Source organism: Dermacentor andersoni, chromosome 7 (genome assembly GCF_023375885.2).
Source record: "Dermacentor andersoni chromosome 7, qqDerAnde1_hic_scaffold, whole genome shotgun sequence".
NCBI classification, from domain to species: Eukaryota; Metazoa; Arthropoda; class Arachnida; order Ixodida; family Ixodidae; genus Dermacentor; species Dermacentor andersoni.
In genome coordinates, this window is record NC_092820.1 from 95,065,307 (window position 1) to 95,091,296 (window position 25,990).

Below are 25,990 nucleotides of genomic sequence, written 5' to 3' on the forward strand. Positions count from 1 at the left end.
TATACCAGCATTGACTGACTGCATTTTTGTCTTGGCTCTCATAGGCAACGCAGCTCTGGACTGACGGCCCCACTCATCAAGGAAGAAGTTCCTGCTAGTTCTCTAAATAATCATTTATTACCTCTCTCTCTCTCTCTCTCTCTTTCTCTGATAGGCTTGTATTGACAGTATCGTCGAAATACACTGCCACTCTTTTTACGACGCATGTCTCGTACAGTCACCTTTTTGTTTGCACATCCGACTTCAATAACTCCGTCGCTCCGCAACTTCCGTCACTTCCATTCGAACATACATTACCCCTCCCCACCGACGGCGTAATTGCCAATCGCGCTGGTCAATGCACCATGCAGAGTTTTGAAGTGTGCATATTGTGAACGGGTGCGAAACACGAATGTGGTATATATGTACTCTCTTCCTCACGCATCCGGTTCTCGCTGAGATGAACACCACTAGTAAGTGCCGTGCAGCATACAAAGGATCCGCTGTATGTATGCGCCCGCTATATCCCCTGCATTAAAACATCCTCAGAAGAAGAGACGCCTCTGCGAATGGCTAGCTTTGTTCGTGGGCAGGCTGGCACGAAAAAACAAAAACAAACTGTCGCTTCGCTTTTCTCCATAAACTTTTCCTCCGCGGAAATAGGAGAGAAAGAACTATCAAAAGCGCAAGATGACGATTTACTTTTTTTTTTTTTCAGTCAACCGTACTTCGTATAATAACATGTTTCATCAGATGCTCACGACATGCGGTATACGCCAGCCTTGGCCTATCGCGAACACAAGCTCGCTAAACTGTTCTAAGAGCGCAACTCTACGTCAGCCGGTTCCGCAAAGCAAGCAAGATGTCGCACGCACTGCAAATAGTTCTCCTTTTCGGTAAGTTCATACCGCAGGCGCCTCTCTGCCATCGTCCTGCCAAACGTACCGCAGAATGGGCAACGGGAAGGACATGCTCTGTTGTTTTGATGTCGCCCCACTAAACATAGAGCGAACGCCACGGATATCTGCACTCACCTTTACAGGACTGCGTAGAAATCGAACCTTTTGTCGAGTGCGGAAGCAATATAATGCCTTTAGAACCAGCCGTCGTTGCGGGAATGGTAAGTACGGGACTGAAGTAAAGGGCCCGATTCGTATTCGTATGGCCACGCCTAATGCATAACCACGTCCAATGTCTTAATGGTAATATTGATATAATTAATGTTCCCATATCTGTACGTCCTGCATGTCGAAAAAATTTACGCTATGTCGTATGCCGAAAACTATGACGCTATGTCGAAAAAATTTACACAAAGTTCAACTTATCATCTTGGATACTGTGAGTTAATGCCTCAGATTTCTGATTTGATCAAGGGAATCTTAACGCGAAACACACCGCGTTTTGACCGGCTGGAGCAGAAATTTAGTGGTGGATATTTCAGCAAACCAATCATTAATTAATTAATTGCTGTACTTATTCGTCTGTATGTGAAATAAATTTTCATTCTATATTCTTGCTGTGAGAATGTATTCTCTCAGGCCAGAAATAAAAGTGATCTTCTAATTTAACTTCACATGGAATGGTGCTCAGCATTTGTGAGAAATATTCCCCCAGAAAGCGGCCACCTTGTTCTCCTGTTTCGGTCTTGCCGGTCCAAGTTTTTTTTTTATTTCAACTGGGTGCAGAACGACTATAAGAAAGCGTTGCGCAGTAACTGCCATATTGTCTTTGCCAACTTGTGGGCGATATTCGGCTTTGGTGCGTCCTTTCGTAGTGTACTGAGCTTGAGGGCATGCATATCAGTGTACAGTAAAAGCAGGTGTTAGACAATAGCCACGAAAGCCGGTCAATTACGTTGCATTCCACAGTCCTGCCTCCGGACCCATATGCAGAGTTTCACATTTTTCTTTGACATATTTCTGATTATGGCTTGTTGTTAATACTTGTAGGTAAATGAAAGACATAGGCATATTATGAATGGGGAGACAGGGGATTCTTTGGGGCACATATTTCGGATAAAAAAGAACACCACAATGCGGGCAGCGTTAAACAAAAGACGTCACAAAGCGTGATTGTTTATGTCGAAAGTATGTAGAAGACGCGCTAGAAGAGAACATTATTCTGTCATCATCTGTATGACGTTCCAGGCTGCGAAAGTGAATGCATTGAAAAACGTCTGTAATGGCTACGAGACGTTATCTCCAAATACCAGGCGCATTCCAAGTACGCTAGACTATCGTCAAAAAGTACTCGTACTCCTTTTTTGATGTGTGACCGTTCGCGTTGCGGGGTGTTTTCTGTAGGGCTAGCTTGACCTGATGCAAGCCAAGCACGACGTAATATGCACGACGGTATGTACACGACGCGAGAAACAAAAATAACGGATTAAAAACGCCGGTGTAAGTTGTCCATCCGAATGAGATGTGGGCAAAGTAATTTTCGTATTATAATCTATTATTATTGCGTTTCAAAGCAAATTCGGGGCTCCGCCAACCGTTGCGTTGCATTTACACTTGATATTTCTGGTGTTCTATTTATTTGTTCTGGCATTGCCCCATGAATATGAAGCCCTACGTAATAGCTCAATACGAAGCGAAGTTTGCCAAGGCGTCTAACCAGGACGGGCGAGGAGTGAGCGCTTGCTTGCAAGCGTGCACGTGGTCTGACCTTAAGTTTTGTGTGGTTAGAGGCTAGTTAAGTGTACGAGACTAATCAAAATTAGCGAGACCCGACGACTACGACACCGGTAAGCTGTCTGGCCAAAATTCAGTTCCTACGCGGGCGGCCACGGTCGAGCGTGTGCAGACGATAGTTGGCTTTTTCCGGAAATAGGTAGTTCTTACCGAAATTCGAAAGCAGATTTTCGCTTATTTCAGCCTGTTTCAATAATGCGTCAATTAATACACAGAGTAACAGCAGGAAGAAGCGTACTGGTCCAAATATCCCTCTTGATTGATGTCAGCTATCGGCCAATAGCAGCCGTGTATGGGGATATGCTATATGGCGAAATACCGCGCCTGAAAAGAGTGAGGAGAAGGCTTCTGTTGAGAAGAGAGTGAGAAAAAGCTGACTGCGCGCTACGCTTGCAAGCTCCACCCGCCTCGCAAGACTGCAAAATTTGGCTGAGAAGTTCGCAGCAGCGTATGCTATCCCCGGACGGCGTTTTTTCACGAAGGCTAAGGTTTGACTCAGGACTCCTTTAAGAAAAAGACAGAAGACAAGGAAGGTGCCCGGCTATCGATGGGTGCCAAGGACCCGGTCATTTGGTTGTTTCTCTCGCAACACACACACACACACACACACACACACACACACACACACACACACACACACACACACACACACACACACACACACACACACACACACGCACGCACACACACACACGCCTTCGTGGGGTGCGTAACACACAGCTGGTGCTTTGCCATGGGCCGAGAATGTGCTGTAGTGCCAAGCTCGAGTCCCGTTGAAGGTGAAGTGACGCCTTCAGAGACCCTCTCTCTGACGCGTAGCGGTAGCAGTCGCACAGAACATGTCGCAGGTCTTCAGGTACTACATTCAGAGCACATTGGCGAATCCGTGAGTTGAATATTACACCTGAAGTAGTTTTTGTAGGCCACGTTGAGTCTTATGCGGCGACGGCATGCTTGGTCTTGTCTGTTGAGGCCTGGCGGCATGTAAAAGTCGCACGATGGATCTATTTTGTATAAGGGTCCGTACTGCTAGCAGGAAACTGTCCAGAGGGATCACTGGAGACGCCAAGCGTGTGCAGATACCAGTGTCGCCGCGCCTTTTCTCGAGAAAGGTATCTGGACCATTTCTCTCGAAGTGTCGTGTCCAGCTTTGGCAGCATGGTCAGCCTGGACGTTGCCTTGTATTCCGCAGTGGGCTGGTAACCACTGCGGCACAACGCTATGATGCAGTTCGCAGTCTTTATTTCATAGGCTTCTGACGTTGATTACGAGTTGTTCCTGCACGCGTGGCCACTTCAGGGTCTGCAGGACCGCTCTTCAGTCGGTGAAACGTTTTAGAGAGCTGCACCGTGAATGTACTGGGCTCTTCAATGAACTTCTCGCAACTTACTACACACATTGAAAAGAATGAGCAACTGCCACGTACTATTATAGGATTTAGGGCAAAAATTTTAACGCAAGACATCATGCTGCAACTCTGCCATCAAGTCATAGATCCGCATCAAGCTCCTAAGCTGGATACAAGAGCCATACTCGGACTGAATCTCAAGAAAGCATTTGACAACGTAAGCCATAATGCAATACTAGAAGAACTTTCTAACTTAAACATAGGGCATAAGACATACCGATATATTGCGGATTTACTTACCGGCAGAACTGCTACCCTGAATATCGGAAGACTCAAGTCGAACATTGTGAACATGGGCGACAAAGGCAAGCCTCAAGGATCGGTGCTACCACCAATGTTATTCAACATCGCACTCATTGGGCTCCCGACAAGACTCGAGAACATCCCGCGCCAACATCACAGTTTATATGCGGATGATATTGTCATGTGGTAGTGACGTTAAGGAACACAGTAGCAGTACTGTGAAAGACAAAACTAGCTTTTATTGGGCGAACCTGTGCCCACAAAACAGGCTACACTTAAAGCACAACGATAGCGGCGAACACAGTCGGCGATCGTCGAAAATTTGATAAGCGGGTCAAGCGCGTCGGCTTTTATACAGCAGCCGTCGAATGTTCCAGACTAATCGTTCGGACCCGCGTGCCTTCTACAAAGTTCTACACCATTCGCGTCAGGCGATGAAATCGGATAACACAAGGTTCGGCGACAACAGACAGCAGATGGAAGCGTCGATAACTTTCCAGAAACTTCGGATACATGCCGGCGCGTCCCGCGCTGTGCGATAACACTTGTTAGGCGCCGAAACGTGGTCTCCCGATAAAGATAAGTACACGTGTCAATACCCCCCTCTTAAAAAAGCATCGACCCGATGCTGCAACCAAACGAAAGTAATAAACAAAAGCACTCGTAGCAAAGAAAACAACAAAAATAACGAAGCTCGTCAGCGTCCGTAAAAGGGTTTAAGGCGCATCACGTGGACCACTTCAGATCGTGCGCGGCGCCGCTGTGAATGCGAAATGCCGTCTGGCGCGACCTCATAGTCCAGAGCGCCAATACGTCAGATGACCTTGTAGGGTCCGAAATAGCGTCGCAGTAGCTTCTCAATGAGTCCTCGTCGGCGTATCGGGGTCCATACCCAAACACGGTCGCCGGGCTGGTACTCGACGAAGCGTCGTCGGAGGTTGTAGTGTCGGCTGTCGGTCCTCTGCTGGTTCTTGATCCGCAGGCGGGCGAGCTGGCGGGCTTCTTCGGCGCACTGGAGATAGATAGCGACGTCAAGATTGTCCTCGTCAGTGACGTGGGGCAGCACGGCGTCGAGCGTCGTCGTCGGGTTTCTGCCGTAGACCAGCTTAAATGGCGTGATCTGTGTTGTTTCTTGCACCGCCGTGTTGTAAGCGAATGTTACATACGGCAGGACCGCGTCCCACGTCTTGTGCTCAACGTCGACGTACATCGCTAGCATGTCGGCGAGGGTCTTATTCAGGCGCTCCGTGAGACCATTCGTTTGCGGATGGCAGGCAGTTGTCCTCCTGTGGCTTGTCTGGCTATATTGCAGAATGGCTTGGGTGAGCTCTGCTGTAAAAGCCGTTCCTCTGTCGGTGATGAGGACTTCTGGGGCGCCATGTCGCAGCAGGATGTTCTCGACGAAAAATTTCGCCACCTCGGCTGCGCTGCCTTTCGGTAGAGCTTTTGTTTCAGCGAAGCGGGTGAGATAGTCCGTCGCCACGACGATCCACTTATTCCCGGATGTTGACGTCGGAAACGGCCCCAACAAATCCATCCCAATCTGCCCGAATGGTCGACGAGGAGGTTCGATCGGCTGTAGTAACCCTGCTGGCCTTGTCGGTGGTGTCTTGCGTCGTTGACAGTCTCGGCATGTCTTGACGTAACGGGCGACGTCGGCGGTCAGACGCGGCCAGTAATACCTTTCATGTATCCTCGACAGCGTCCGGGAGAATCCGAGGTGCCCAGCAGTTGGATCGTCGTGTAAGGCGTGCAGTACTTCTGGACGCAGCGCCGACGGAACAACAAGAAGGTAGTTGGCGCGGACTGGTGAGAAGTTTTTCTTCACGAGTAGGTTGTTTTGAAGCGTGAACGAAGATAATCCACGCTTAAATGCCCTAGGGACAACGTCGGTGTGCCCTTCCAAATACTCGACAAGGGCTTTTAGCTCCGGGTCCCCTCGTTGTTGATCGGCGAAGTCTTCCGCGCTTATTATTCCAAGGAAGGCGTCGTCATCCTCGTTATCTTGCGGCGGCGGGTCAATGGGGGCGCGTGATAGGCAATCGGCATCTGAGTGTTTTCGTCCGGACTTGTATGTTACAGTGATGTCGTATTCTTGTAGTCTGAGGCTCCACCGTGCCAGCCGTCCTGAAGGGTCCTTTAAGTTAGCTAGCCAACCCAACGCGTGATGGTCGCTGACCACTCTGAATGGCCTGCCATATAGGTAGGGGCGAAATTTCGCTGTAGCCCAAACGATGGCGAGGCATTCCTTTTCCGTTGTGGAATAATTGCCTTCCGCTTTTGACAACGACCGGCTAGCGTAAGCTATCACGTGTTCATGTCCATCTTTTCTCTGGACTAGGACGGCACCGAGGCCTAGGCTACTGGCGTCAGTGTGGATTTCGGTATCGGCGTGCTCGTCGAAGTGCGCAAGTACGGGCGGCGACTGCATGCGTCGTTTGAGTTCTTCAAATGCGTCGGCCTGCGGCGTTTCCCACTTGAACTCGACGTCACATTTAGTTAGCTGTGTCAGCGGCTCAGCAATGCGTGAAAAGTCCTTGACAAATCGCCTGTAGTAGGCACACATGCCAAGAAATCTACGCACTGCCTTCTTGTCGGTGGGCTACGGGAACTTTGCGATGGCAGCTGTCTTCTGCGGGTCGGGGCGGACTCCAGACTTGCTGATGACGTGGCCTAGGAACAGAAGCTCATCGTAGGCGAAGCGACACTTTTCTGGCTTCAGAGTGAGGCCTGATGACTTGATGGCCTCGAGTACTGTTGCAAGCCGCCTAAGGTGATCGTCGAAATTTCCGGCGAAGACAACGACGTCATCCAAGTAAACGAGACAGGTCTGCCACTTCAATCCTGCTAAAACCGTGTCCATCACGCGCTGGAACGTTGCAGGCGCCGAGCACAGTCCAAATGGCATAACCTTGAACTCGTAGAGGCCGTCTGGGGTGATGAAGGCGGTCTTTTCGCGATCTCTTTCGTCGACTTCTATTTGCCAATAGCCAGACTTGAGGTCCATCGACGAGAAGTATTTAGCGTTGCAGAGCCGATCCAATGCGTCGTCTATCCGTGGGAGGGGGTATACATCCTTCTTCGTGATCTTGTTCAGTCGACGATAATCGACACAGAAGCGCAGGGTTCCGTTCTTTTTCTTTACCAGGACAACAGGGGATGCCCACGGGCTTTTCGACGGCTGGATGATGTCGTCGCGCAGCATTTCGTCGACTTGTTCTCTTATAGCTTCACGTTCCCGCGTCGAAACTCGGTAAGGGCTCTGGCGTAGTGGTCGAGCGCACTCTTCGGTTATTATGCGATGCTTTGCGACTGGTGTTTGTGGAATCCTCGATGACGTCGAAAAACAGCCTTTGTATCGTCGAAGCAGACTTCTGAGCTGTTGCTGCTTAATCGCGGGGAGACTTGGATTTATGTCGAAGTCTGGCTCGGGAACTACGGTCGTCGGGGTAGATGCGACAGAATCCGAGAGGACAAACGCATCGCTGGTTTCCTGAATTTCCTCGATGTATGCGATCGTCGTGCCCTTGTTGATGTGCTTGAACTCCTGGCTGAAGTTTGTCAGCAACACCTTTGTGTTTCCTCCGTGCAGTCGAGCGATACCTCTTGCGACGCAAATTTCACGGTCCAGCAGTAGACGTTGGTCGCCTTCGATGACGCCTTCTACGTCAGCGGGTGTTTCGGTGCCGACCAAAATAACAATGCTGGAGCGAGGCGGGATGCTCACTTGATCTTCGAGCACACTCAAGGCGTGGTGACTACGAGGGCTCTCCGGCGGTATCGCTTTATCTTCCGACAGCTTTATTGACTGTGACTTCAGGTCGATGATTGCGCCGTGTTGGTTCAGGAAGTCCATAGCGAGAATGACGTCTCGTGAACACTGTTGGAGGATAACGAAAGTGGCAGGGTAAGTCCGGTCATGAATGGTTATTCTTGCCATGCAGATTCCAGTCGGCGTGATGAGGTGTCCTCCAGCGGTGCGAATTTGAGGGCCTTCCCATGCAGTCTTAACCTTCTTCAACTGGGCGGCGATGTGTCCACTCATGACGGAGTAATCAGCCCCTGTGTCCACTAAGGCGGTAACTGCGTGGCCGTCGAGAAGCCCGTGTCAATATAACGTTATGGACGACGGGTGGCAGCGATGGCGAAATCCAGGAGACCCTGCAGAAAGCAATAAATACAGTCAAAATATACGTAGAACCGAGAGGACTTTCATGTTCCGCGGAGAAATCTGAGCTTCTGCTGATCAAACCAAAATACCAAAGAAAATCGCAAGCCTCTAACCAACAAAGCATTGCCTGGGAAATCAAAGGCATATCCGCACCCCAGGTCTAATGCCTAAGGGTACTGGGATTGTACCTACAAAGTGACCAGAAAAACACAACAACAATCCAACGCTTAAAGACTTACACGGCACAAGTGGGCCTGCTTATTTGGAGAATTGCTACCAGACACACCGGCATGAAAGAGAACAATATCATTCGACTGGTACAAGCCTTTACCATCTCCCGTACAGCGTATAGTGCGCCATTCTTAAATTTCATGCATACGGAGAAGCACACGATTGACATAATGATAAAAGAAGCATTACACTTTCCTCCAAGCAGAGCAAACGAAAAGTTATTAGCCCTAGGATTGCACAATACACTGGACGAAATTATGGAAGCACAGAGTACATCACACTATGAACGCCTAACACACACGAAGACTGCACGGACAATAGTAAACAAGCTGGCAATACCAGACGCGAATTGAAGAAAAGAGAGATATTCCACCGGACGTAAGGAACATCATAATACCCCCCACCCCAAAGAACATGCACCCAAACCATAACGCAGGGCGACGGAAAGCAAGAGCTCAAAGACAACAAAGTGCTCTAAGACGCTGAACATGTGGCTTATGTTGATGCTGCAAAGTATCCATCACAACCAGCCATGACTCTTGCAGTTGTTACGGGTACAAAAATAAATATCGCAACAAGTAGCTCCATACGTACCAAACACCCAGAAGAAGGGAAAAAGGCTGCAATAGCTTTAGCATACGCATCAAGCAATGCATCATGCATCGTCACCGATTCCAAAGCAGCCTTAATTAATTACACCAAGGTTCTTATATCACCTCAAGCATACCGAATTCTCATTGGAACACATCCTACCAGCAGAACTGTGCGACTCATCTGGACGCCAGGCCATGCAGGGGTACTTGGGAACAACGCTGCGCCCGACGCTGCCGGGCAAGTATCAACCGGGAGAGTCACTTGTGTCGCCCATCTCTCTCTGGAGAACAAATCTTCGAAAAGACCCATACAGAACTACGGCCCCCAGAACCAGAACTACATCAAGAAATAACAGCTACCCAATACGAACAAATGACTACTTACGAAGAAATCCTCTAATACTACTGAAGTGCTCGCTATAAATATCCTCCTCCTGACAAATCATTAAACAAACACCAAGCAACTTCAAGAAGACTTCTACAAACAAGCTCCTTCCCTACACCACTACTCATGCGCCGAATACACCCAGAACCATACTCATCACACTGTAAGACCAGCAGTGCACCACGTGTAGACCTCCATCACATTATATGGGCATGCTCATCAACTCCAAACCATATCAGACACAGCATAAACCACAATGCTAAAATGAAAACGCCTGAGCAGTGGGAGGGAATACTGCTCAGCGAATGCCCAGAAGACCAGCTCTTGGCTGTCCGGCTGGCGGAGGACGCCGCTATGGCTCAAAACCTGGCCTGCGTCCGACGGAAAGTGGAGCTTTACGGGGTTCGCCTCCCAGGCTCTCCGTTCCCCTTTCGAACCCAGCAGGGACAGCAGGGAAAAGGTTTCATTTGTAGCTTCGTGCTGCAGTTGGGTGGATAACAAGTTTTCCTTTTACGAACCTTCATCCACCTTCGGAAGAACTGATTTGCCAACGAATCGGCTTGCATCTAACCCCCCCTCCCCACCTCACTCCGCCCATATAGGAACAGTCAAAGGCTTTATGGCAGTAAACACGGGACAGCGTGCTACACAGTATAAGCAGAGCGTTATAGCGAAAGGCAGGCGCACGCTCATAGTTTATGCACAAAAAAAAAAAAAAAAAATTGCAGGACGCTAAAGCGTCGTCTTTAAGAGTGGAACACGATAGCATTAAAAGATCCCTGACTGCTTCTCACACTTCCCCGGCAACTGCAGCTTACGTAACTGTATTGTTTACCGGGAAATGCCGGCGGCGAACGCTATGCACGAAGTAGAACTTTCTGGTAGAAACGCGGCCTCTTGCGTGCGCCACGGATGCGCGGAGGCGAGCGCCACCTGGATGGTGTTGTTGCAAGAAACTGAGTGAGTGAGTGAGTAAAGGCTTTACTTGAAAACAAGGTACTGACGGGTGACCTTGTTAATACCTCAACGTAGCGCGCCGCTCAATGAATGGTAGAAACGCTGTAAAAGGGGTTTGTGTTCGTGTTTCCGCGTAATAGAATGATGTTTTCTGGTATATTCGAATTACACTTCGACGCTATCATGTCCGTAGGTTGGGTTTAGGTTGTACTTTGCGATGTTACAGCGAAGCTGTACATGGCTAGGGTTCCATGCATTTTCATTGCCCGTGAACAGAAACTATCATCGTCAATGGCTCATACCCCCGTAAGCATTCATGCTCCCGTAAGCAAGCAAAAAATGCAATGGCTCATTGCCCCGTAAGGCGGAGGCTGCTACCACTCAGTGAAGCGAGCAGTGCTTAAATTCTTTCTAATCGCGCATACAACATACAGAACAGCATGTTGAACACAGTCATCATCAATGGCTCATACCCCCGTGATCAGCAATGGCTCCGACGTGTACTGACGCGAACACGTCAGTCCAGGGCAAATACCCGCGTCGCGAGTTCGATCGCCACAGACGGACCATTTTTTAAAATTATTTTTCTTTCTCTTTTCCTTTCCCTTTTTTTTCTGTTCTCCTTTCCTATTTATTTGTTTTTTGTTTGCTCTGCCCTATGGCTCTACTCCAGGGATCCTGCCGATCCCTGGGAAGACCACCCGACTAAAATGTAATGACTCAAAGTCCCGTAAAGTTTATGGCTACTCAGTTTGCGTGAATTAGCTGCGATGACACTGCCCCTGTTGTCGTTGTCGGTGATATCAATGTGGATGCGTCGGTACCGAAAAGGGGAGTGGTTCACGCGTTCCGCGTTGCAGACGTCTCCCTTGCGATGCCACACCGATCCGGCCCTACCGACCACCGAGCGGCGTATACATGCATCGATTTGACATTATGACAGAATGTGATTACAGTTGCGAGTGAAATAATGACTACCGATCAAAACAATAAATGAGTGTGCGTATCTTTCGTCACGATGACCACCCATCAAGGCAATAAATGAGTTCGTACCTTTGTTAAAATTATGTCACCTCTGTGTCGTGTGCTTAAACAGCTTCGCTGGTCAACTACCTCCACAGAGTGGAATGGCTTATGATTTTTTTTTTGTTCTGACGCATATTACGTTGAGGAATTCGGTTAGTTCAGTAACGCCTCTGCTTCATGTGGAGGGCCTGCGTGGTTCTGGTTCGGAATGATTTTTCGCTAAATGCCGCCCAACGCAAGACGCCGACACCGGATTTTATGGGAGGCGGGGTGCTTCACGCTATCGCGGTACAAAGTGGAGAACGTTCTCCGAGAAAGCTATATCGCCTTACAAATGCCATTGAAAATTTGCACTATAAAGCCATCCGTGCTAATTTTTTTTTCTGTTCGTGGGCGTTAATCACAATTCCAAAAAATGAGCCTGTACCAACTAGCGTGGCTTTTAATTGTTATGTTGTACGGCAGAAATTGATATGCACTAACGCTGCAACGTTTCTTTGCTCAAAAAAGTCACACTCGTGAAGTTTCTTCCTGTTGCAGGAGCTCTCTGGATCACTGAAACCTGTCACCATCACGTGAGACCATACGCCTTTTTGTTTTTTTATATGTGATGCAGTAGCCTTTTCATTATACTTTAGTAAAAACTATAATTTGTACAGGTTTTCCCGATCAATTTAATCGAAGCGCCGGTCAACTTAATCCGTGTGCCAGTCTATTTATTAATCCAAACGCCATTCATATTATTCCAACTGTCCGTCATATTAATCAAAGTGCTACTGAATTTAATCAGACCACCATTGAACCAGAACACCACGCCAGCCGAAATAATCCAAATTTATTAAAAAAATTATGAATAAAATAGTAATTTAATAAAATAATTTATTGCAAGCATAACGCTCAACAAGAACTTTTGAATTTTAGGGCAACTGAAGTTTCGTGAAAATTTTGGCGGTTAAATAAAAGGGCAATATGGGGGACCAATAACGTTCCCCCCACGTGACTAATGGTTTAGAAGTACTTACTATTGGGCGTGTTGGTAATCCATCCTCAAGGAAGAATGGCGCAAACAAACAGGGACGAGATAGAAAAACATGGACTGCGCTCGTCCGTGTTTTTTCCACCTCGTCCCTGTTTGCGCCATTATTCCTTGAGTGACTATTGACAATCTGGGCGCCTTTAGCTTTTTGTGTATTGAGAGCAGTTAAGAAGACAAAAATCCTCGCAGAGAACTTGAGGAAATGTCAACATTGGATGGTTAAGAGGTTTAGTGACGTAGGTGTCATGCCCGTCATAGTTATCAACCGAAACACCAATAAGTGACTCACTGGTGATCACTAGGCGCGGGTTGGTCTTGGTCACTAGTGAATAAGAATAACTTTTCTACTGCCGCTGTCAGTAACCTTCAATCGAATATGTCGTCATTGACACCATTCAAATTCTCACGAAATCAGCAATTAACTGCGTGATACACCTGATAGGGTCTAGTCACTAGTGAATACAAGTTACTATGCTCAGTCCAATGTTATCGCTGTTTTAAACACTATAATGGCCTATTTTCTCTGAAAGTGGCAGCTTTCATTCGTGCATGTCGCCGTTGGTATAAATCAAAGTGCCATAATATGAGCATTCTTTTATAATTTCCGAATGAGAACCCCGAGTCATGATCACTAGCTAGCGCATCGCTAGCGGTCACTAGCGATGCGCTCGCTTCGGCGCTCTCCTATTTTCACGCAGTATAGTGTTATGAATATGAAGTGAAAAGTAATTTAAACAACGATTTAATTATGATAATTACGAGACACTGGGATTTAGTCACGAGTGATCATAAATCACTATCTTCAGAATGACATTGGTAGCTTTCATTAGTGGATATCATTGGTATCAATCAAACTGTCATATAATTAGAATTTTTTGGTATCGTTAAATGATAGCGCCGAGTGATTAGGGATCACTAGTGATGCACTTAGTCTGGCGTTCTTGTACTTTTATGCAGCATATCAACCCGGGTGTTATATGAAACCTATTAAACAGCGATTGAATTATGACAACTTAGGAGGTGCTAGGGTGTAGTCGCCAGCAATCACGGATCATTTTGGTCTGTATTACAATGACCGCCATCATTCGGGCACGTTTTCATTGGTATCTATCAAAATATCACTAAATGAATTTTTTTGCTAGTAAGGGGAATTAAATAATGCTGAGCCATTCTTCATCATTATAGTGATGAGCTCAGCTCGGTGTTATTGTACTTTCACACAGCATAGAGTAATAGGAATCATAGTTATTCAAACGGCGATTCAAGTTTATTAGTTAGGAGGTGCTAAGAATGTGTCACTAGTGATCACAAATCACTATGGCTTACGAGTTAGCAATGGTAACAGAAAAATGCTCATTCACTGACATTTTGAAAGATATCAATGATGAGTTCCACGAATGATGGCTACCACTGTCATGTAGAAAAATGTTTTCCGTGATCACTACTGACTACGCCCAAGCGTCTCCTAGTTATCAAAATTAAATCGCTGTTTGATTTCATTTGATTTCCATGATGCTATGCTTCATAAAAGTACAAGAACAGCGAACTGAGCGCATCGCTAGTGATCCCTACTGGCTCGGCGTTATGATTCAACAATGATATCAAAAACGCTCATGTCATGAGAATTTGATTGATACCAATGACGACACGTACAAATAAAAGCTACAACGCTACCACTGCCATACTGAAGATAAGAAGAAAGGGGGTTAACCGAGGTGTCCGGTTTTTATTAGTCATATAAGAAGCCAACAAACATTGACACCAAGGACAAGGGGAGAACAAGGAGTCCTTGGTGTCAGTGTTTGTTGGCTTCTTATGATACTGAAGATAGTGATTCATGATCACTTGTGGCCCAGTCCCAGTGTCCTTGAATTACCATGATTGAATCGTCGTTTAAATAACTTTTCATTTGATATCCATGATGATATGCTTCATGAAAGTAGGAGAACCGAACCGAGCGCATCACTAGTGATCACTAATGACTAATCATTTGGAAATGATAACAAAAGTGCTCATTTTATGACAGTTTGATTCATACCAATGATAAGCTGCCACTCGCAGAGAAAATAACTGATTCATAATCACTATCTATAGTGACAGGAGCACACCAGTTCCTTATAGGCGTGTTTGAATCACTAGTTTTATGACATTTGATTTGATATAAATGACGTTATCGTGTTCAAAACAGTGAGAACACTGAACTGAGCGTAGTTAGTGACCTTTGATCACTAGTAACTTGGCCATGCAGTTAATTGCCAATTTCATGAGAATATGAATGGTATCGATGACGACGTATTCGACTAAAGTCTACCGATAGCGGCAGCAAAAGTAATTCATGTTCACTAGTGACCATGACTTATCAATGCATAGTGAGCATCAATGAGCTACTCTTTGGTGTTTCGGTTGATACCTATGACGACATCGTACTTGCGTCCCTAACTCTTTTAGCGATTTAATGCTGACCTTTCCTCAGTTTTGCCTAGAGAATTTCTGTTTTCTGAGTCGCTCTCAAAACACAAAGAAAAGCGTCCAAAGGTTGTCGTTTGTCACTTGGGAGGAATGCGATTGATCCCCCACCTTGCTCTTTTATTTTCAATAAAGATATCAGCCCCTAATATTTTAGAAAAATTTCCGTTGCCGTGAAATTGGAACGTTCTTGAAGGACGCCGTGATTCTACTGAATTCGCTGGCGTTTGGATTGAAGTGGCTGGCGTTTGTATTAAATACATTGCTTTTTGTATTGAAATTTATTTTTATTTATTTTATTTATTTATTTATGGTACCCTCAAGGCCCGAAGGCATTACAGAGGGGAGTGGGAAAAGCGGGAAGTATAACAATAAAGTACGGAAAATAAACAATGCAGTGTGTTAGTAATTACTAATTATACAATACTATGTAATATCTTGCCCAAAATTTCTAAGTACGACAGACAATGTAAACAAAGTAGCATCTTGATAATTCCTGTTATTACAATGTTAACCAGTATCGTCCTTAGTCGCTTGTAAGTACGGCAAGATTGGCGCTTGGATTTAAATGACTGGCAATCGGATTAATTTGAAAGGCACTCAGATTAAATCGACTGGCGCTCGGATTAAATTGACTCGCGCTTGAATTAAATTGAGCAGGAAAACCTGTACAAGCCAATATGCTTTTCGCTAAAATATGCCAGCCGGGATTATTTGTTAAAAGTGAGTTTCACCCGAAAGGTGGAGCATGCATTGACAGCAAAGGAAGTTATCAGAATATTACACGATGGTCGTAGTTTGTTCACACTATAAATTGCAGTAGACATTCGCTTACTATAATTAAACATGCGTGTTGTTGCGTGCCCAAAGATGAAAATAGTTCACTCTTGAAGCGAGACCACTTCAAGTCACAACGCTGGAGTTATTGTATAGTGGGAACACATGCAGTAACTCTACACAATGCCGGCGTGGAGCGCCGGCAGCGGAGAGCGCTCCTGCTTGTCTCAAAGCGAACGTTCCATGCTGCCGCTTCTTTTACCATTTCTCTCTTCCTCACCTTCGGAAATGAGCAAATCAGGCGATTTAACTCCAGCACTGGGTGCGCGGTAAGACAGCACGTATGAAGGCACCAGCACACCGCCTTTTAATTTCTACGAAATTTTCTCACGAAGAGCTAAAGTGCTGCCCTGTGTGTGATTCAATAGACAGGGCATAAAACTTAATTTGCTTACGTTTTCTGGATTTACAGAGACAATACCGTTTTCGTTGATCCACTCGACGACACGGGGGAAAACAGGGGCAGGGATGCATGGGGACTAACTGGTGCCTTCCATTCTCCCGTTGCTCTTTTCCCGACTAGGGACTAAACGCTTAACCTCCGAAATTTGTACGCGGCATGCATACTCCTGCAGTTAGTCCCTAGCGGGACGAAAGCGTCTTTTTGAGGATTGACTGTGTGGTCGCTCTAATTTTGCCAGCATCTTTCTTAGAACGCGCTTGCGCCGTCGTACACGGGAAAGCGCGAGCACTGTCCGTCTCGGAGCAGATTTGTCACTCTCCACTACGTGTATTCGGAGATATGTGCATACAGTTAAGATGTGCCGAAATAAATAAACGTGATCAAACTTGTGCCGATTTTACAATTTGTGGAGAGCTCCAGTCATTCTTCCACGAGTGCTTTGCTTGCTGTTGGCTTCCGAGTGAGTGCGCACGTGATGTCGCCTGTAACTAGGTCGCGCTAACCAACATATCGGGATTCGTCAAGTTAAAGCAAGCAGCAATGTAAATTGTGCATACGCAATGTCTAATGTGCAAAGCGTCAATGCAAACAGCGCGACTTTTTATTTTATTTTATAAGACAGTTCAGTACGCATCGATGTACCGCTTTGTGTCAGGTTAGATAAGTCCAAGGTTCAATAAAACACTAATCTTGCACAGGCATGATAAGCAACTAACGCGAGACATACCAGAGGCAAAACCGATCAGCTTCGTGCATTGTAACGTAATGAATTACGGTATACCTCAGATTGGATTACCTATATTGCTGTTAAATAAATAAACGCGAATGTGAAGGTATAGCTTTATTATAGAGTCCCCTATTCCACGACAAACTTAAGAAATTCAAACAACCTATTTCTCTATGAATACATGATCGGTCCCCCACCTTGGCCTTTTATATTCAATAAACATATCAACCCCTAATATTTTAGAAATATTTCGTAGACGCACATACCACAAACACACAAACATACTAAGTATACATAGAAAAACCTTTGGTAAACCGAGACACAAAACAAGAACAACAAACAAAACAGGAAAAGCCTCTCGTATGCACCCGCGTTACATTACCCTGCCAAATGAAAAGAACTATTTTACACATAAAAAACGAATGCCACTGTTCAGGTATAGTCCTGGCATCAATCACTTGATACACATAGAGTTCACTGGGATCTACAAATAATGTAAAATAGGATGATGTATGTATCCTTCTGCATATTTTACACTTGTGCACCGTTGCTAATGCTTCACCTATTTCTGCTTATGTCACATGGTATACATTTGCATCCTTTCAGGAATAAATAATTTGCTGTAAGTAATCTGTGTGCGTGCACTCGTCTTCGTTCGGTTGTACGCTCTGTGTACCCATGAATATGGACTAATCAGATTGTACATTCTCGAGTGCAGCATAAGTACAAGTGCGGAGTGATCCTTAAAGACGGCGACAAATGCAAGGTAAGTGTCCCCCCTTTTACTAGTAATGTTAACCCACGTAACCCAGTAGTTTAAATCTCCGAAAATCGCAATAAGATTGTGTCCGTACTGTTAAAGCGAGTACACGTTCACTCTGTTTGAGATGCAAACAGAACGTACTCTCTAAAATGGATTGGATTGGACAAACTTTAACAAAAGTCCTACCCGACACACGTCAGCGCGCAGTGGGCGTCTCCCACGCAGGGACCGATAGGGAGTACCTGGCGGCCGCTGCGCGAGCCATGCTGGACGGCCTATTGCTGGTCTTGTATAGGAACGGGCTTCGTAGGGTCTTAAGTCTCCCACTTGTCCGAGGTAGAGTCGGGCGCAGCGTTTCTGCACTCGCAGCGCACGTGTGCGAGTGTCGCCGTGACCCCGCATGAGGGGCACGCATAGTCGGGGTAGACGTCCGGGTAGATGATGTGTAAGGTGGTGGGGTTGGGATAGACATGTGTCTGTAGCAAGCGTAGCGTTAGCGCCTGCGGCCTGTTTAGTTTGGGGTGCGGGGGCGGAAAGAGACGTCGTCCCAAGTAAAAGTGTTTAGTGATTTCGTTGTACGTTACTGGGGCGTCCCTGTTCGCCTCCAACTCGTCGAGACGCGGTTGCCCGGGGGTGACGGCGCGGTCGGTAAGCGCGCGCGCAGCGTCGTGCAGCTGTCTCGTTGAGGTTGGGCGGGGCGCCCGGGATCCGACTCAGGTGGACGGGAAACCAGATGCCGGTGTGGTGATTGAGGTTGCTCGGATCAGCGCCGCGGAGGACGCGTAACCCCTTGTCGGAGACGACTCCTCTCTCGAACGCTTTGATGGCCCGTCTCGAGTCGCTGAATATTACCTCTCGCTTGTCGTCGAGCGTTGCCAGGGCTATCTACTCAGGTTTCTCCTCATTCTTCGAATTATTCTCTAAAATGGATCTAAATAAAAAATTAAGGATTGCTCGCGCTGGCAGGCTTTGCTCCGGTCGTCCTATTCGGCGTGCTACCCCGAAAAAATAAACCATCCGGCGCGCGCGCCAGGCTGCCCCGTGATAGTGCTGATAGCCGACCCCCGGTTGACGTTCGCAAATGTCACTCTGTGCCTAAAATCGTATATATTTTCGCGGTTACGAGCTAACCGAAGGTCTGGTTGGAGCGGTTGGCTTTGGGAGCCCACGGCAGAACCACAAATGAGGCAGCGCAAGGGTACGTGGGTTGGGCCTCGTTTGAAGTCAGAGAAGCGCAGAGCAAAATTAGTTTTGAAGAGAGACTCAGGATTACATGAGTAACAATAAATGAGCGGATAAATTGCACATGTATCGGTACCTAAAAAGCGCGGACACAGAATGGAGGAAGATGTCAAGAAAGTTGTCAACCAAGTAGGGTAATTGAAGGTGTAGATAGACAACCAAGGGTAATCAGAAAGTGAGAGAAACAGAGACAGCGAATTAGACGCAAAGAATGGAAACGAAAAACACCATGGAGACTTACAAGAATGAGAAAAAAGAAATTAGAAGGGAAACGGGAAAATCTGTACGATGACACGAAGGGAAGTGCCTTGATATTTGAGGTTCGAGCTGGCATCCGAAGGACAAAAACATACCGGAGCAAATATTCACAACTAGACGAGGTATGTCTATACTAGAGCAAAAATCCGGAGACGATTCAGCACATCCTAATGGAATGCGAAGGGATGCACGCAATAATACCAGTACGTAACGTACAACTTCCAGAAGTGCTTGAATTTAAAGTAGACGAAATTTTTAATCGGTCAGCAGTCGAGATAAGCAAGAGACTTTTAGCGTATTGGTGGGAAAAAATCAGGAAAGAGACTGATTCGACCGGAGCCGCTACATGCATATGTAGCGGTACAAGGCAGACGGAAAATGATTAAAGAGGTGTATACAAGACTGCGAGAAGAAAAAGCATTCATAGCATACCTGAGTAACTGAAGCAGGCTAGGTGACGATTTGTTTCCGCCCCGTTTGAAAGGGGGTACCAATAAATCATCATCATCATCATCATTATCATCATCGGTCCGTCATAGGCATAGGTAACGGTACTATATAGGTAGGTAGAGAAGTTTTGAGGAATGGAAAAAAGATGCACTAGATGTATACAAAAAATAGAAACGTCGCAGTTTCGCCCGAAAGGCCCTCGGAGGAACAATTGCAATAAAAAATAAGTAGACAGTTATAGAAAGTAAGGATAGCAGTTTTATCGGCCGTATAAACTGAGAACCATTCGTTTACTAACTAAATTAACAAGCACGGTGTCAGCTCGCACAGGTAAACGTGAACACATCACACTCCGTGACCGCGGACACTCGGTGTCAAAGCGCTGACGTGAGCAAGTGCGGCAGCAGCAGCGAGTGATTAGTGACGCAGCAGCGAGGGAAGTGACCTTCGTGCTGTGTATCGCTTCAACGCAAACAGCGGCGAGAAAACAGCACGCACAAAGGTACGAGATGTCTGCAGGTCGGTTTCAAGATACGGCGCGCGCGACTGTGCACCGCCGTGCAAAGCGCGCATTGCTGACGAAGTAGGAGACGCCCCCCCCCCCCCCCCCCCACCCTACCTTCTTCCGTTTGTCGCGCGCGAGATTGAGCCGCGATGGCGAGTTCCCTTGCGCCCGGCCGCGAAATCCGCAGTTGCTGCCGGAACCCAACGCCGCCGCGCCTCCCTTCCCTCCCGTCCCCCCATGCCTTTCGCGCGACGGAAGACGGCGCGTTTGCTCTCCGTCGTCCTCCCTCACGCGCGCCAAATTGAGCCGCGATCGTCCCATCGCATGCTCAACTCAACTCCCATCGCATGCTTTCACTCGCACATACAGCATATGGCGCGCGGCGACGGTGTTTTCGCCTTTGTACTTTATACGAAACATCACGGCGCCGCCGCCGCCGCCGACGGTAAAAATGCGCCTGGAGTGTCTATAAAATTGCTATCGCAATAAAATGCTAGATGAAAAGCATGTATAGCATACCTGATTTACTCAAGCAGGCTAGGAGAATATTTGTTGCAGCCCTGTTTCAAATGGAATGCCAATAAATTATCGTCATAATCATTATCCGGCACACCTGCGGAGGCTACCATAGAAAACAGATGGCGCGAGATCTCAACGCGCATTTGTTTCCGTTTCAGTTTATTATTCGTTCATAACAATTGGTTACAAGAAATGATATACAGACAAGGGTCCCATATTCAGAGACTGCTCCGGCACCCTCTCTTTTCACGTGTCGAGGAAGATTTTCGCAGGATATACAGGTTGTTCAAAATTAAGCTTTATGTTTTTTTTGAAGTTAGGCACTGGGAGGCACACGAAGGACCACCTGCGCAAATGAGTTATTTGGCCAGGGGGATACAAAGTGAGACGATAAGTATCACTGTCAGCAGCCCAATTAAGTAAAATTGAAAAATTAACATTTTGTTGACTGCAGTAAATGGGTACGCTTGTAATGAAAAGTTAGAGGCAGTCGCGTTTCTACACAGTGTCAGTTGGAAGAATTCTTCTAGCGTGACTGTGCTCCGAGATATCCGACTCCAAATTTTAATTGCCGTTCGCATGATTACGCATGCAAGGGAGTTAGGATCGGTGCAAAGCTCCTCCCTAATGTGACGCGGCTGTTGCGTGCGGTGTTTAGTCTGACAACGGGGCGGAGGCTAACAAAGCCAACACTAGATACGTAGCCAACTTACGCTATCTTCGCGCCAACGGGACAGCCGGAGCAAAAGCCTGCCAACACGCTAAGTCAGGGAGGCCACGGCTGGCATATGTGCGGCTAATCTAGCGGCGCTTGGCTGTGCCGAGAAGAGACGCTGCAGAATTCCTTCTTTTGCTCGTTTTCTTTCGCAAATATTTTCCCGCACGTCAGGGTCAGATAGAGGGTGCTTCTCCCAACCTCAACGAGTCCGCTCCACGGGGTTGCGCGCGAACTTGCCCACCGCTCTACCCCCGACCGATCGGAAACCGACTCCCCAGGGAACAGGGACATGCCCTACACCTACAACGAGATTACTAAACACTACTATCTCAGCCGTAGAACCTACTTCGTTCCTCATCCGCAGCTCAATAGAGCTGAAGCACTAACGCTATATATACGTCTACTACAAACGAATGCGCATCCCAATCCGTCGCTCTTGCATAAAATCTATCCGGATGCTTACACGAATGGTACTAGCCGCGATTGTGGAGAAATAGTCGCGTTAGAACATATGTTCTGCCGGTGTGCCCAGTCACGCTCTATCATTGATAACAGCTCGGCCAGACGGGAGGCGGTTCTCCACAGCCCTCTTCTTCTGGTTGACCAATTCTGGGCTGTCCGGCAGGCCCACGATGCGGCCGAGAGGCTCGGCCAGCGGTCCGCTTCGTGATGACTCACAATCTGCAGGACCTCAATAAAGATTTACCATACCATGCCATACCACACCACACATGTGCATGGAATGTATGGTTGTGTTGTCAAAAGAAATAATTACGCACTGCATAACACCGTCTGGCGAAATTTGGCTATTTTCACAAATGGCTTAGCTTAAGGGGCATTAGCTCTGTCGTGCGGGTGCTTAGAACTGCCATGCTGGCGCTTGGTACCATACAAGGCAAGCGGATGGCAGGAAAGCTACGTTTGCATTTAGCGTAAAACAAGAAAAATAACTTTGTTTTTTGTCCATGTTCGCACCTATATCTCGGCACATTTCTTTCAGGCGCATCACTACCGTGCGTTGCAGAAATAAGTGTTGCACATAAGCGTAATGTTACAACCGGAGTGTTAACTTGTGAAGCACTTCTTTTGGAGCGTTCGAGAACGAGGACACATGGAGGCAAACATCACAGCTCTGTGTCGTCTTCCACTCGGTGTGTCCCGTGTTCTCGAGCGCCGCACATGCAATTTATCGACAACTAGCCCAGACGACGTCTGCACTTCAAAGAAGCGAGTGCAGCAGAAGTGCACACTCGTGCTGCATCGAATCTTGCAAGTCATCAAATTTACGAGCGCACTGTCAGCTCATATAGCTGAAACGCGTGGTCACAGCTGAAGATGCACTTCACATACATCGGCCGCTAGTATATTTAACGTGTGAATTGAAGTTATTTTTTTTTTTTTTGCAGCCGAAAACAGCACATAGGTAGCTTTTAGCATTGAGTCAACTAACGCGACAATGAAACATGAGACATATGTTGGAACCACAGCAATTCGCAATGACACCGCTACTATACCGGAAGCTGTCGCTGAAACGCACCGCGCTCCGCACATACCACTGCGATGAGGAAAGGGGTTCGGCGGCGAAATTGCACTGGCTTGAGGCTGCTTTCTTCAACTCGCCACGAAAAAAAAAAAAAAAAGAAGATGCGCAGAATGATGCATAATCATTGGATATTACGATGCACTGTCCAAGTAAAAAAATCGTACGCACTTTTGATATACATTTGATGTAATGATTGCTGTAGAAGAAAGCAAAAAAAAAAACAAGTTTGTGTACGCCTAAGAGCATTTCTAACCATTACTTTTTTTACTATTTCGGTCGGTTAGTTGAAACGTGTCAAGCAAAGCAATAAATAAAGAGAAAGTGGAGTAGCCGAAGAAAACATGCCCGAGTCGCAATCCGTATAGGTCCACAGTTCGCATCCCGGTGGAGTGTTGCGTGGCTTTTTTTTTTTTTTTTCCTGCGCTTTATTTTTTTATGAAGTTCTCGCAGAGCACTTCGCGACTACTTCGGCGGGCACCTGCAAGACTAGTGCAGTTACAGAATGAAACATGAGGCCGTAGGGAGGAAACGTATAGTTTGCATTTCGGCAGAACAGTTATTAAGGGAAAGGGTGAAATTTCAAAAAGATCACCCATTGACATGGGTGTATTTATTCGCTCAAACAACCATTTCCATGGGTGTAAGAGGGTGAGTTATAGATGCAAGAAAAGACCCCTATAATAATCCTATTTTCCTTATCCTCTTCTCACGACTGTGGTTATGTGAGCCTTGGCTACATTCAACGAGTATAATTTCTATGGACTTGTATTTGTTGATGATCAACAAGGGGGTGGCAGAATGCGTGTTCGAGCTTCGGCCAGTACCCCTTGAAAGTGACAATAAACTACCAGTCTAGTTGGTTGAAAACGCCACAATGATGCAAAAAAATTGTGTCGGCATGCAGCCTTTCAGTGTGTCTCCGGAAAAGACATCGATGTCTACGTGCAGCATTGCAATGGGTGACAAGAAAGCTTTGTCATTGTTGGGTGAAGAAATTTTTGCAGCGTAGCTGTATATGGCATGTTCTGATGAAAAATATGTCCGTGGGCAAGAGCCGTACAGAATGGAAACATATACACACACATATATATAGCCGTCTATGCATAAAGTAAAAAAATATTTAAAAATGAGAAATAAAGGAAATAAAAATAAAGAAGTAAAATAATAAGAGACGAAGCGAAGAACGAAGTTATGTGTTTGTGCCTTTATTCAACCGTTATAGCATAACCACCATGTAGAACTTCATGTAGCCATTGAACAATACCGCTTCGCTGGTCTTCCATGTTCACATAATGGAAAGGCTCTGAATTTTTTTTTTTTTTTTTCAGTTGAAAGTGAGCACTGCATGTATAGTCAGCCTCAGCCACAAAATTTTACGGAACAGCTAAGGCATGTGCGAAAAGGCCGAATTCCCGCGAAGCCACGGCATATAGCCTTGAATTGAAAGTTTCGATCCGTGGTAGTTTTTTGCGACTTACACACTGCAGTGATCCATAAAGTTCTATAGATGCGACATACCTTGTAACAGCGCACCAAATCACATTTGTCACATGAAGCCGGTGGCCCTTGTGCTACTGTGATCAGTTATATGTGTGCTATCTGCACTCATTCACATACGAACATCGGAGTGCGTGGTTCTTACGCAACCTAGCGAAAAGCAAAGAGCGCGAAGCGCTCTGACGCGTCACGAACAGCGCTGCTGACACAACCCAGTTCTTCGTAGTACACGTTGGTGCATTTTCGCTAGGTCGCACGAGAACCGTACACACCCCACTCTTCGCATTCAAAAAATTGCGGAAAGCGCATGTCTCTCTTTGTCATTTTTTTTCTCGTGCGCTGCAAGTTACTTGACATTTGCGATTATGACGACCCTCAAACGTGGCACGTAGCCACAGTGGGGGATGGGCACCCTTGAAAGGTGGCAGTGACCGAACTTTTCTTTTTTTTTTCATGTCTTCTCCTTTCCTACGATATCGCTTTAACGAAACGCGAAGACGTTCGTGATATTCAAGAAGTACTACGGAGTGTGCTGCGGAGACCTGTGCGTGGTGCCGCCAGCGTCCAACCCGTGTCTGACGCCGCGCCCACCTTCGTCGACGACGACCAGCGCCACCAATTGCTACGACGCGTGCGAGAAGCCATGCCTGGCGGCGGAGTGCGGCGTGGCGCCATCTGCCGACTGCCGCAAGCGGTGCGTCGATCTGTGCTCGATGAAGTGTGGAGGAGCGTATCCCCCACCGCCGGTATCGGGATAGAACCATGCACAAGGCGCAGTAGAGTTGATCGCAGCCTAGGAAAAACGGGCGGCGCCGACCACACCTCGTCCATGTGCGCCGTTGCTTCGGCTACTGACCACTTTGGCGTTTAAGAAGGTACCAGAGACAAATGTACTAATGAGATACTTTAAAGATATACTAAAATGTTTGAAAATAAAAGTCTACTATCATTGCGGTCTAGCACTATTAACGTTTAGGGGACAGAAAGTTGGAGGTTAACAAAGAAGCTTGAGAAGCAGGCAATGACCGCGCAACGAGCGATGAAACAAAAAAGAACGACAGTCGTAACGGTAAGGTACGGAAAGACAGCAGTGTGGATTACATAATAAACGAGGGCAGTCGAAGTCCTAGTTAAGGGGAAGATTAAGAGGAAGAAACGGAGTTGGCCATGCCATGTAATGCGTAGGGCAGCTGGTGGGTGATCTATTAGGGTTGCACAATAGGTGCCAAGATGAGGACGGCAAAGAATTAGGTGGTGCGATGAAATTAGGAAATTCGAAGGCATAAATAAGAGGGGGTAAGTTAGCGCTAGGTTAGGGTACTTGGAGAACACTGGGAGTA

At 46.8% G+C, this 25,990-nt stretch overlaps 1 protein-coding gene across 1 annotated transcript; it reads left to right on the top strand.

Moving 5' to 3' along the window:
* The first annotated feature begins 723 nt into the window (after positions 1 to 723).
* LOC129385696 (uncharacterized) lies at positions 724 to 25,604 on the top strand. The gene is made up of 4 exons (XM_055072661.2): positions 724 to 875; positions 12,227 to 12,261; positions 17,874 to 17,921; positions 25,148 to 25,604. The coding sequence occupies exons 1-4, from the start codon at positions 842 to 844 to the stop codon at positions 25,406 to 25,408; spliced, it is 378 nt and encodes a 125-aa protein (XP_054928636.1). The 5' UTR covers positions 724 to 841; the 3' UTR covers positions 25,409 to 25,604.
* The last annotated feature ends 386 nt before the right edge of the window (positions 25,605 to 25,990 follow it).